Source organism: Alosa sapidissima, chromosome 7 (genome assembly GCF_018492685.1).
Source record: "Alosa sapidissima isolate fAloSap1 chromosome 7, fAloSap1.pri, whole genome shotgun sequence".
NCBI lineage: Eukaryota > Metazoa > Chordata > Actinopteri > Clupeiformes > Clupeidae > Alosa > Alosa sapidissima.
This window is the reverse complement of record NC_055963.1, coordinates 28,831,435-28,845,375: the sequence shown is the minus strand read 5'-3', so window position 1 is coordinate 28,845,375 and position 13,941 is coordinate 28,831,435. Positions and strand designations below refer to the sequence as shown.

Here is a 13,941-nt window from a genome sequence, read left to right as displayed (position 1 = left end):
AATAAAGAAATGACAGACAAATGAAGAAATCCACACATTTTATTTTAAAATCAATCAATGAGTTAATTATTGTTCGACATCTGAGGGTGAACACCAGGTGGGAGAACAAGAGAAATCATGCATTAGGAAATAATAATAATAAAAAAAACATGGTAGGAATGGTCTATCTCTTGGGCCAGTTGTGACGGAATCCACTGCAATAGAGAGTAAAAAAACAACAATTTATCAGAATGATGGCAAATAAAATAAACACTTGAATTGGATGATCACTAGGCTATATTACCGGTTAGATTTGCCAGCCATATAGGACATACTCCTGCCTCCAGCAGCACCTTGTTTATTCCCTTTAGGATTTTTCTACAACACAAATTATATTCAGCACTTAGTCTTCTTCTTTTGTAATATATTTTGCATACCTTGCACAAATGTTAATTCTATGTGTTAATGTAGTACCTTTCTGTTAGGATCATGAACCTCTTTATTTGGGTCAAATTGTCCTGAATCCTTCGCTTTACCTCCTGTTGGAAAAAGGCATGTTGACATGTGAGACTTGTTCTTTGTATTCATTAAGAACAAAATTACAGGGGCTGCAACTCTGTAAACCCTGTGCTCGTAGTTCAACTAGATGAAATGACATACCAGAAAAAACCTTGAGCTTTGACTTGCTGTAGTCAAAGGGAGTGAAGGATTCGGGTTGGGCAGCAGGTTCGGTGTCTGCATTTTGTTGTGCCGCTTTCTTGGCTTTCGCCTTGGCGGCAGGAAACGAAGGTACATCGCCTGGTGTGTCTGCAGGTTTGAGGAACTTTGCGCTGGGTTTAGGGGTTTCCTCGGTCATGTCGCTGTCAACTCTCTCCCTCTTCTTTCCTCCAGGTTGTCCAGTCTCCTGGAAAGGGGAGAGAGAACAATTTATGAAAACTGCCATTTGTTTGTAATGCTCATAAATAAAGGAAGCACGTCATTCTGATCCACTGCAACTTAATAGTGCCGCTTTAAAGTTGGGAAATCTTAGATATTTGTGTAAAAATACAGCTTTGTAAACAATTAAGAGACCACTAAACATTTTTCTGATGTCATCCTACGGCTGAGTTGGCGATCATAATCAAATTTGCAGTGGTCTCTTCATTTTGAATGTGACATTTAACTCATTCGAATGTCACTCAGCAACCATATATATGCAAAGGTCTCTGTATAGAAATAACCATATTAAACAATTCTAAAGCCCGATTTGTAATGCAGACCATGTAAGTCAGTGGTTCTTAACTGGTCTGGCTTTGGGACCCACAATTTACCATGTTTATCAAGTCGTCACCCATATTTTTTTATTAGCGTTCAAGACAACAGATATGGTGAGCTACATGCTCACCCACAAAGTGCCTGTAGACCTATTTGTTTGGGGCATCTTGATGTTTGCCATTACATTTGTGAAGTCTTCAACTCCTGATGTCACCTTTCAAAGTAGGCTACTCGACAGGTTTGTCTTTGACAGGAGTGCTTGGTTTCCATGTCACCTTTCAAAATATGCTACTCGACAGGTTTGTCTTTGACAGAAGTGCTTGGTTTCCATGTGACATTTTAGTTTTGATGGTTTCATGCAGTCATGTGCCAGCAATTCACTGCACACCACACACTGGGGTTTCTATCCCATTATGTCCTCAATCAAAGTGAATCCATATCCTACTTCAAATATTCAGGGTTGAGTGTTTACCGCTAAAATTATGTCGAACATGTCCTGTTACATAAACATTGTCTATATGTCCATGGCAATGACTGACATACAAAATAAAGTCTAACAAAGTAAAGGTCCAATATTAGATCTCATAATGTAGCATTTTGAATGAGCAATTTTAAATCCCGACGCACCAGTTAAGAAACACTGATGTAAGTTATAGACAGAAACAAAACAAAATACTGTATATTAACTTTAACAGGGTTCCCACTACAAGTCAAAAATTCCATAATTTTTCCCTGACAAAAAAACTTAATTTCCATGACCTATAATGAACAGTACAATATAATCTTTTACTTTTTTTTTTAGAGCGGATTCAGCGGAAGATGAATAAATGGACATTGAATAAACAAAGTTGGGCTGACCACAATCACTAAAACAAGAAGTAAAGCTAATAACCACACAGATATACACCAATTCATGGAAATATATTTGTGTTTATTATTATTATTAATATTATTTTGGCAAATACATTTTAAACTGCTACAACAAAATTCCCTGATATTCCATGACTTTACCCCAAATATGCCAAAATTCCCTGACTTTCCATGAATGGAATAGACAACAAAATTCCACGATATTGCAGAAATCCCATGACCCGTGGGAACCCTGCAAAAACCCCTTCAAAATCAGTAGCCTGTTGCACCTCCTAAAGCAACAATGGCCTCAATCGTCTCTTTTAAGCCCTTTTCAGCCTCTTTTTTTAGCCGTTTTGCAGACCCAGATTAAAGCCTGGAATAACATGGTCAATGCAAGCCATTCCTTGGTTAGTTGTCTGTTCACCTTGCATTAATTCTATTACAGGGTTGTAGATTGTATGTTCATGGTTTTTGTTAATATGAAAATTATTTGTTATTAATAATATTTAATATTATTGTTATTATTGATACTAGTGCAGTGCCCGTTCAAACATGCCATTCCTGTAGAAAACCTGTAGATGATCGGGAAAAACGTCATTCCAGGTAAGCATTCAATAATGAATACTGAATATTATATTATAATATATTAGCCCATAACTAATGTGCAGTAAGCAAAATTTAGGCATGGCCGCATGTGACACTTTTACAGATCAAAATGACATAAGCCTAAAAGCTGTTTTGAGTTAAGGCGAAATGTTTATTGTTAAAGCTACAGTTGGCAAGTCTGACAGATAAAGGAGACTTAGCCAAAATTGGGGCTAAATGGGCTATTTCACACAATTTGAGAGTGCTGAATTCAAATATGTTGTTTACCAAGCTCAATTTTGAGTTTTAAGCTTGCTAATTAGCATAATTCACATACTTTTTGGTTTTGCAATCAGATATCATAGGAATTACAAAAAACAATGCATTAATATACTCTTTATGTTTCAGATATGTTGTAGGATAGGAAAGGAATTACCCCAATGACCCTCAAGTAGCAAATGAAATAAGCTCAAATTAAAATAATATTGAAAATAAATAATATAATATAATAATAATTGAAATAATAGTTAAAATTCAGTACGACGTTTAGAAACAAAATAGATTCCTTGATAATAAATTGATAGGATAGTAGGTGACTGCTTATTTTTCTGTAGAAAGTCCTTTGTCACTAACTATTATGAACAGTCTTTAGGGCAAGGCCAGTCAGTATTTACAGAGGAGCTTGCCTAGTTAAAACTTCTCACTGGTGCTCTTTCCGATCATTCAAATTCCAGCCATGCAGAAATGGAAGAGTGTGCATGTTTGAGGAGTGCTGAAGAGTGCTATGGAGATTGCATTATTTGCAAAAAAAATTAGACAAGATATCTTTATAGTGCAACAAAAATAAACATTCTCCAGTGCATTACTGCATATGATGCTGAAAGGGAAGTGGACCTAGGACAAATCCTCAGCTATGAACTGATTAATGTCCCTGTACTGTAGCTATTGCAGATAGCAATGGTTATTTGTGAAGTGGAAATAAGTCTATCCTCACTCAAGTGCTGTCTAGCAATGTGGAATGTCCAGTAGTGATCACTGCAAAAACTGCTTATTCAACACTGGTAATAGATGCTCAAGATCTAGTTATGTCTTTAGGACACCTATTTGACTGCAGCACATTTAAGAAGTATGCAGGAAAGTTTGTAAGACACTTTTGTATCGTTATTTGGTATTTGTTATGTGGTAGCAAATGATGTTAACTATCAAAGAAAGACCTAGGGCTCTATCCTTCACTCCAGCGCAATTAACTTTGTACTGTATACTCGCGCTTTTGTCTTTCCTATTTTGCAGTCAGCGCATATTGGAATGTCCCCTCCACAGGTACATGTGCGCCCAAGCGAAAAGTATATATTTTTGCAGTTTCAGAAAACAATTCCGCCACAGACCAGGAACCTCCTGGTCTAAAGTCAGTGGCGCAAATTCAGATACTATTTTAAGGGTGCATGCATGGCCACAGGCCTGCAGGAATGAATGCTGTGCACACCGATCTACAGACACCCTGTGCACAGATGGAAACATTCAAAGCCTTGATAATATTTGTCCGTTTCCAGGTTTTGTTCGTGCATTGGTCAACTAAAAATGTAGAAGCCTATATAGTACATCTACATGCAATATCTTTACAACAACGACGCCTAATTACGACCTATTATTTTGGACAACTTTATACAGCCCTATAAAGGCTAAAGTTACCTTTAGTTTTGTTCCAATTTACTGTTGTGTATGGCTTTAAACATCGTGTGCGCTTTAACACCAGCCTATAAGCATTATTCCAGCTGCGCTAAGGTTTTGACAAGCACCACAACTGCCTACCTTGTTGTTGTAGCCCATCTGAAATAACTCTACGCTTTGCCATGTTCCCTCCATCCTTTCGTTGTTTTCAAAAAACGTTTTATATCCATGATGGCCTTGAAGTCTTGAGTTTGTGAATTAGCTTAAATCAGCTTATTATGTGCTGTTAACCAGCAACCGTAGATAGTAAAAGAAAGCAGCCTTGGCTACAATTTCTGTAGTTGCTGCGTCCATTCATTGTTATTCTAAACAAAAGTTGTGCGTGCATTAAGTTGATGATAACGTGTTTACAAACTCTACTTTGCATAAAATATCGTGAATAGCCTACTGTCATGCAGTACAAGGACAAATATTGCTACACGAGGGAAATCAGTGTGGTGTCCGATGTGAAAAAATAGGTATAAATCTAGCGTACACATTTCCACGAATCACGAATGTGTTGATGACCTATATTAGGAAATATTAGAGGAGAATATTAGAGTTGAACTGCATGCCGATGCCACTTAACCCAAATGCCCCAGCAGCAGCACGGGAGAGGAGAGCTTATCTGACAGAAGATCTGCATTGTCTATAGTGAGGTAATGTTAGATTACATTGCAAAAATATCACCATGCATTCATAACCTCGTGATTCAGTGAGAGTGATCCCAAAACATCGGAAAGTGAAATTTCTGTATTACATCTTGTCAAGAGGAAAAATCAATAGCAAACTGTTCCCAACTGACTATAGCGCTGTGAACCGTTCCTGGCTGCGCCTGGCAAATCCACCATCATAATAGCAATAAGCTAGGGAACAAGCGTGCCTGTTGTTAAAGGGCATGTGAGATGACGCTCTGATTGGTTTATTGCATGTTACGCCCAAACCACACCCATGAGTAATGTAGCTACTACAGACCACCCCATTTTAGATTTGCGTTGGGCGCAACAGTCATTATCCCGCTGGTAAAATAGCATCAGCTATACACAGATATTGCAACAGATAATGGTGTAGGCCTATCTGATTAAGACCGGAGTGGTTGAAACATATTTATTTAATTTCAGTGGGAGCAAAGAAGAGTATCTTCACTTTTTTCCCCTTTGCAACTGTCAAAGAAATCCCATAAACACGGGAAGGCCTAGGGTAGCCTACATCAGATGGCCTTAAGATTAGGCTCTTCTGCATAGCATTAAGTGATTTGCATGCAGTAATTTGAACACTGACCTTGATCTAGCCTACTTTGGCTATTTAATGGTAATTTATTGCCAAAACACCACACAATATAAATGAACTATAACAAACAATAAAGGACTTAATCACACACAAACTACTATTTTACTGACTACAAAAATAATAATTAAGTAAGAAGTTTAGAAGTTTAAAACCCAGAATTGACCAAAAGTGCACCAAATTCAACACAAATGACCGAATACACTTGGAGGAGGCCTGTGTCCTTTCTTTTCCAGATATTTTAGGATTAGGATATTGTTTCAGTATCGAGTATCAAGATATTTATGGAAGGTATTGTTTCGAAGTCATAATTTTGGTATCGTGGCAAAACTATGCCAAAGCCACTCGGTTTTCTAGATGTCGAGGATCGGAGGCTCTACCACCAACAAGTGATGCAGCTCAATGGCAAATAAGAAGAGCACATTATCAAGCTCTAGTATGGAGGCAAGGACACATACAAAAATTCAGTGTTACTAGATGTAAAATGTTTTTTACTTGTCGGTTGTTGCTAATGGTAGATGCAGTTCTGCATTAGGCTGATTCCCGCTATCTTAGTTCATATGTACTGTAGGATATATTCTGAGTTGAAGGTTATCTGTGAGAGTTGTTATTGTGATGAAATGCATTAAACACCACATGAGGGACTCACTATGTTAGCAATAGAAAATATGGTTGTGTTTTGATTAGAATTTCCGAAGTTTATTACATGTTAACTGTAATCATGTTTCCATTAAATATGTTAATAAACTATAGTATGGGTTCTTTAATGCTTTAATTTGGTTTTAGTGATTACTTTTGAAATCAACCCAATTTAGGGAAAAATAAGCAAAAACAATCGCTATTTTATGTTAAAATGCTGATTATGCGGCTTAGAACTCAGAATTGAGCTTGGTAAACAAAATATTCAGAATCAGCACCCTCAAATTAGGTAAGAAGGTGGTTTACCAACTTTTCCTCAAATTTGCCGTCAGAAGTTCTCTTCTGTGAAGCTGCTCTCCCTCTAATAGACTGTGATTGACAGTCAGATCTCACACAGCCTTGCTCTGATTGGACCAGAAGAACCGGGAGCTGTGGATTTTTGCAAAACAAATAAGGCTCTAGGTGGAGGTAGAAGTGTGAGTTTTACTCTAAAACCGGCTGATATATGTTGTTCTGTCGGAGCATAGTGTCGGTTTCAGTGAATATGATCAAACAAATCTTGCCAACTGCAGCTTTAAGCATATTAAATAACTTCCTGATAGAGAAGACAAACCATTTTGTGGAATGATGCATCATCGTATGAAATTTGCAACAATGTGACTCAACTATCTCTGGTAACCTATAAGTGACATCACGCTCTGTCTGTCACTTGTCTAAAGCTTTGATAAGGCTATATGTTTAGCATATTGAATAACTTATTGAAGGCAAACCATTTTGTAGAAAATTGCATCATATGAGATTTGCAATGATGTGACTCAAAAACAGCCTTTGATGACATGTCGCTCTGTCTGCCACTCGTTGTCTAGCTGTGTGGCATTCTGAAACGTCCTCAAATTCGCGACCATTATCCTATCACTCGTTTCAGTTTGGGACCTTACAGTCGAAATTGTCGTTGCTTTATTCAAAGTCTCAAGTCCAAAGTCGCCTGGGCTATTCAAAGTGTCAGTTTATTGCATAGAATTTTTACGTCATTTTGAATAACCATTGCATACCCGTGTTTGTTGGTGTGTTGTTGCAAAATCTGTGGAATTATTTTATGCAAGCAAACTGCATACTGGGAGTCTTTATTATTGATGTCAGACATGATAATCATCCAAACATCTTGACCCCGTGATTCAGTGCTGCCAAAACTCCGCTTACCAACGTCAAACACTGCACATACATGTACTCGTGCCCATAGCAAGACACCTGGCAAGTTTGAAATCAATCAGACAAACGGTTCGAGAGATATGCGAATAACAGACAGACATTCGATAGATCGATAGATAGATAGATAGATAGATAGATACAAAATAATGATCATATCTGGAAGGTTCACAAACTTTCAAGTGGCAATGTATGTACTTTTTTTAAGGAAAAAGTTAGATTTTTAGTAAGAAGGTTGTTTTCTAGTAAGACGGTAGTTTACTTACCATTGCCTGTTGCCGAACAGTAGCAACGTTCTGAAGTGATTCTTGGTAACTTTTCTTGGCCTTTTTCCGTTCCTCTGTAAAAAAAAAGAATAAAAAGTTGCATCCACAATTGTATTATTAGATTGTAAAACACAAGGTGGTTTGCATTTTTGGTGGAAATACCATATTCATACCTTTTGCTTTTTTTGCCTGCTCCCTGGTCTTCTGCTTTTCCTGGGCCTCTTTTTGTTGTTGTTCAATACTACGAAGCTTCCATCTGTTGCTAATCTGAAAAAAAAGGAAGAACAGGACAGAACATTATCAACATTATGCACATTCTTGTACCAGGTAAATCAGAAATGACAAAAACATTGGCATACCTCATACACCTTTGATGATGGGTCAAACTTGGCATTTTTGTTAATATGGATATTCTTTGATGGCAAATACTACAATACAAAAAAAAAAAAAAAAAACATACAAAGAATCAGCACTTAACCAATTAACATGCCCATGTCTTACATAGATACATCTTAATAGAAGACATATTACCATTTTGAAGGGGTTCTCAAATGACTCCAAGATTCTGTGGGCTTTCTGCTGTGCCACAGTAAGTTTATCAGGCACCTTTTCAGTCACTTCCTTCAACACAACAGTTTAAAGGACAAATTGTTACATCTGCAGTTAATGAGATTGCATGACTTGCATACATTCTGTGTGACAGATTAATCTTTGATATGACTACCTCAAACAGTTTAATTTTAGCTGAAGCAACAAGACCAGCCAAGGCTTGTGCGTCAGCTTCATCTTGGTCTTCCTCTTCAGAGAAGAGGATTCCACGTTTAATTGGGGTCTCTAGCATATGGGACAAGGGAGAAGGAATTCACTCACATGCCATCACAGGATAATGTGTAATAGCCGACAACAAAGAGGAACAGTGGGAGGCAAATCGCAACTATACCTTGCAGAGACCGGTCAACCAAGTCACTTTCGGAGATGCGGGATGTGTCATGAGGAGAGAATAGGGAGGACTCCTGGGAGGGCTACAGATGACACAGCAACACTGGTCAGTCATCATGTGAATGTGTAATGTACAAAAACACACCAGATCATTTTGACACAACAAACCTTTCTTATAGGGGTGATCACTTTCTTTTTCTCAGCCACTATTTCACTCTGCAAAAAAAGCAAGTAGAGGGATTCAAAAACTATTCAGTGATTAAGGTATAGGAGTAAACTCTGAGGGGGTGGGGCTCAGGATTTCTGTCCAGGAGCCCTACCTTGAGAAGCGGCATTTCTCTGGCTTGCTTCAACAGCTGGTGAAGTTCATTAATCTGCTGGCGGACCATGGGAGGGGTAGGACTGCAACAGGCGATAATGCCCTGTGGCTCTCTAAAAAAAAAAAAAAAAAAACAGAAGTTAGTGGACAGTCCTAAACTATGAAAACAACACACATCTCAGCTGGAAATGGAGTAGGTGGAGGAAACTTACTTGGGCAACAATTCTGCAATCTTCATCAACATGTGATTAGGCAACACATAGCTGAAAACAAAACACACAAAGTATGAACCACACTGACTCATACGGTCATACGATTCTACACTCTTCAAATTTAGCAAATGGCTCTTCACACTCCTAAACTGTATATTCAGTGTTAGCATGAAAAAAAGCAGGTGTTCATACACAGCTTCAGCTCTGGAAATGTAAAACAGGTATAGTGGCTCGTAGGGACATAATGGTTACCAGTGTAACGGCAAACCATGATGAAATTTTTGACAATTACTGTTTCAATTTTAATTATCTTAATTACCGCGGTGGATTACCACGGTGTGAAAAACGTGAGTGTATAAAACATACCCAGTGCTCTCATCCTCCTCCCGGGCCAGCTTATCCCTCCATGCATACAAAAGCCTGAAGGCAGTCAGCTGCTGTGTGTTGAAAATCTTCTTCTGCTTCTTGTACATATCCATGTAGGACTCCTCTGTGAAGATCGGCTTCACATATTTCTAAATGAAGGGAGAGGAAAACAGAGGAATAATCATCTGTATCACAAATCATTACACTACATAATCACAATGGCTAGACCTGAAAACTCTCGATTAAAACTGTGGACAATCAGTCAGTCTTTCAGGGCTTCACCTTTAAGGAGATCTCCCTGCTCCTGTTCCAGACTGCTTGCAAGACGGAGGGCAGACCCTTGCCAATGTCCAGTAGGTCTGCTCTCAGCCGGTCGTACACATACAGGAGATAGTGAGTATCCCCCCTAGCATACTGAAACATCTCTTCGGGCAAAGGCCTACAAGTCAAAGACAAAGCCCTCCCATCACAAAACACGTTGGCAATAATAGCCGTAGCAAAGTGCAATCAACCTCAAATTCGATCACCAGTGAGAAATGGTGAATAGATACCATGTAGAGTATTCAAAGCATGTAGAAACCACTGTGGCTCCTGTTTACCGAATTCTCCAGTCAGCCAGCTGGTAGCGCTTGTCTGTGTCGATGTTGCAGAACACCTTCAGGAGATGATCCAATGAGTTCCTACCAAGGTTGAGAGCACGTGATGCCTGATGCGTGTCAAACAGGTTGACAACGTAGAGGCCAAGGTCTTTCTGCAGCCACTCAATGTCAGAGTCTGCCCCATGAAAAACCTGAGAAGAATCATAACCATAATATAAAAATTGCAGTTTATTTTTCAGAAAAGTCTGAATATGTCCTCTGGATATGCATATGATTAAGCATGTTTCACAATTACCTTAACAATGTTGGGATCTGTGAAACACTCATTGAGGATATACATCTCACTGCGCAATTCCAAGGTGTCTACAAGGAAGTCTTCGTCCCTTGTTGAAATTTGCATCAAGCAGGTTATGCCAAGGAAACTCCTGTAGGAATGGTGCTGGAAAAAGGAATCGGTTGTGACTTTTTGGGGGCAATATCGGCATACTTCAATTTTTGAAAAGGCCTTCATTCTTTGAGAAGCACAGGCCTATTTACATATGACACCCATCATGTCCACAAATCTGGAAGAACAACTCTTTAACAACAGTTCTCATATGACTACTTGTATTGCATCATTACCTCTAAATCCACTGCAAATACAGTGGTGTTACACAGCTTCTCATTCAAGGCGACCAGGTCATCCAATGTGTCTATAAATTGGCAGTTAGTCTCATCCAATGGTTTGTACATCTGTGGGCATCAAACAGAGTATGAACATCTATCCAGTGTTTCCCATACATTGACTTATTTGTGGCGGCCAACATTGATCACCACACAATGATTTTCCAGGTTTTACTAAATTGTGCTTAAATCTGGTTAGCATCATAACCACGCTGCGCTAATTTTCTAAAAACTGTTGCATTCAAGTTCTGCAAACCTACCACCTACCACCACAAATAGAATTCAATTCTGTGGGAAACAATGCTATCTATCTATCTATCTATCTATCTATCTATCTATCTATCTATCTATCAACTCACTTTTTTCATTTCAATAGCAAGACAAACATCTCAATGCTTTCAAATTAGTGGATAACAGTGGAAAAGTGAAGAACAATAAAATAAACAGTACCTGAGGCTCTGGTCTACATGCTAAACTTTCTGGCATGGTAAGATTCTCAAGTTCATGTTGGTATGGATGAGAGAACCTGAGAGAATGAATGGCAATGTTATACAATAATCATCACATTTTTGTCATCTCAAAAAGCAAGCTAACCAAGTGAGCAAGTCTTACATGTCCTCCATATGCTCCTGTTTTCTCTGCTGGTGGATGAAGTCTGCCAGGGCCGCAGGGACATCCAGGTCCTCTGGCCGCTGCTTGTGAAGGTGTTTATTAGTGAAATCTAAAAGAGAGGATCAGGTCAGCAGGGTCACGTACTGTCAGGCTAAAACAGACAGACTGTTTGTCAATATGCTTACATGTGGGCAGAGGTACTATTGCGTTGGGCTTCACAAAGATTTTGGGGATGAACGGTGTGTTGCTGTTGTCGACTTTGTCTTTGAACCTCATCTGTGGACGCTGGACATTTTTGGCATGCAGGAGTCTGAAGGTCTCAGGGCTGTGACCAGAGCCACTCCCCTGCAATGTAAACAGCAGCATGAGCAACCTGATCATTGCATAATGAATTGTTTGAGTATGATACTTTTCTAGTGTCATGCAAACCTCACCTTGCGATTCCAGCTGGAGACAACTATTTTGGGAGGCTGATAGCCAACAGGCATTACAGGCTCTTGGGTTCTATTAACCCCTGCAGCCTCATCGAGAAGAATACCCTAAACAAATACAAATCACACCAGGTAAACCTTTAACAACTGTACCTGTTGTGTATGCATAGAATGGCAGAACTCTTACTTGTTGAATTGAATGCATGGGAACACAGACACCTACCACTTTCTCTAGAATCAAATCATTGGCATCCACCACCAGATCAAATCGATCTTCTAGTCCTGTCAGCTTGTTGCGGTCTCGTAAGTGAGACCTACAGCCATGGTGCTGCATTAGCAGACTCATACTAGTAGCAAGCAGAAAACACAGGCTCCAGTAAACACTCAAAGCACAGGTCCATATCCCATTATGCTGCATGCAACTAATGTATCTAGGTATCCGTTAACTCTTCATACATAGACATAAAATATGCAAACATGTAACAACTTACTGCAGTGATAACTTCTTAAATACCCACCTATGTAGAACCCTGTCCCCTTGAGTAGCGCAGAACTCCTGGAATCCTGGGAAGCTTCTGTAAAAATCATATTCATCTCCAGCTTGAGGCAGAGCTGCAGAGGCTTTTGTGGCTGTGACAACAGTCCCCAAACCATGCTGTTGAAACACATCAGTCTTTTGTATAGATCATGGTAATGCATTGGAACGTATGCCAGTGACTGACAACAAAGTTAGCCTATTTAGCTATCCGAAAGCGTGTATGTTGCACCTGATTCGCTTGACGCACTTTGCAGTGCGGATTTTGTGGAATTGTGTCCATTGATATTATGATAAAATGTTCAGTACTGTTGACATGACAAGATATTAAAGAATGTTAGAGGAAATTTAAAAATTGCTTAGCTAACTAGCTAGCAATTGCATCCACGTTGTCTTACACATACAGCAAGCCAGGCACTTTGACAAGCCGTTGACTGTCAACACAGTATAAGCAATGAAAAACTGTTGGCCTAACCTTAACAAATGAATCGACATCTTTGAATCCTGGACAAAACTCGTTTCCTTCGGTCTCCGAGCCGTCATTTAGTGTGGAATTACCACTTTGTTGGTCTCTACCACCTCTACTCGTGGAGGCGGCCATGTTTCTGCGCTGAGCTGAAATCGCGAGAGACGAGAATTCACTGCAACGTAACTGAAACCTACTTGAGTCTGCTTGGCCTGACACACTTATTGCAAACTGTGGCAAAATCACTTTTTTAAAGTTTGTTAAAGGCAAAAACAGATAAGTTAACCAGATAAGTTAGGCCTATTTCCGCTTTGTTCCTCACTCAACCAATTGGCATCATCATGCACTCTCTCCAAGTGCAAGTGAAAACAGAGAAATAATTCTATATCAATAATAAAGTTTCTTGCATGACAACTAGTCATTTCTGATCTGAACAGCAAATCAATAAATATCGACTACTCTTGGCCCTGTACTGTGCAGATTCAGTTGCTTTCACTAAAAATGTTCTGTCTTCATGCAATTAAGGCCTTGTTTGGTAGGCCTATTTAGCAATATATTATTTGTCTCCACAATTACAATTCCAGTGCAGAAAGACTGTTAGCTTTAAAGACCGATATACAGGGCATTACCCCATCCGTATACCACACACTGCCTGCATGAAAACATTTACAATGGACCTGGACATCGCATAGGTTATCCATGAATAAACCTGCCTATCAGATTTTGTGTTGTTTTTTCCCCAGAAATGCCTGACACACCCAAAGCCACTAGCCTAAGTGTGTGTGTGTTAGTTATAACAAAAACACTGTTACCACAATTTTTACAAACTTGCCTAGACCTACCCGCTTTTTATGATACTGAGTAAAACATCACACTTTTTAAAGCTAAACATTTTCTCTCATAAGCTTTTTTTTTTTAAAACTGCGGAGACTAGATTTTAGTAAGGAAAAATTATTTTTCAAATGATAAGAGAAAGACTCCGTTCAGTCGATATTCTCAAGCACAAGTTTGCTTGCAAATATCT

General features: G+C 39.0%; 1 protein-coding gene across 1 annotated transcript; it reads right to left on the bottom strand.

The window, feature by feature from the left end:
- Positions 1 to 21: 21 nt before the first annotated feature.
- exosc10 (exosome component 10) lies at positions 22 to 13,093 on the bottom strand. Its single transcript, XM_042097043.1, has 25 exons — positions 12,927 to 13,093; positions 12,435 to 12,571; positions 12,140 to 12,263; positions 11,920 to 12,024; positions 11,671 to 11,830; positions 11,486 to 11,594; positions 11,324 to 11,399; positions 10,832 to 10,942; positions 10,506 to 10,649; positions 10,211 to 10,401; positions 9,894 to 10,050; positions 9,612 to 9,760; positions 9,246 to 9,296; positions 9,035 to 9,146; positions 8,883 to 8,930; positions 8,716 to 8,797; positions 8,500 to 8,609; positions 8,307 to 8,396; positions 8,135 to 8,203; positions 7,949 to 8,042; positions 7,776 to 7,849; positions 640 to 883; positions 454 to 518; positions 284 to 357; positions 22 to 194 (listed from the first exon to the last, which is right to left on the bottom strand). The coding sequence occupies exons 1-25, from the start codon at positions 13,050 to 13,052 to the stop codon at positions 164 to 166; spliced, it is 2,733 nt and encodes a 910-aa protein (XP_041952977.1). The 5' UTR covers positions 13,053 to 13,093; the 3' UTR covers positions 22 to 163.
- Positions 13,094 to 13,941: the final 848 nt, after the last annotated feature.

Coding starts and splice junctions, on each gene's coding strand:
- exosc10 (XM_042097043.1), bottom strand. CDS start 13,052: ATGGCCGCCTCCACGAGTAGAGGTGGTAGAGACCAACAAAGTGGTAAT. Junction 12,025..12,139: donor ATTTGATTCTAGAGAAAGTG/GTAGGTGTCTGT, acceptor GTATTTGTTTAG/GGTATTCTTCTCGATGAGGC. Junction 9,761..9,893: donor GCAGGGAGATCTCCTTAAAG/GTGAAGCCCTGA, acceptor CCCTTCATTTAG/AAATATGTGAAGCCGATCTT.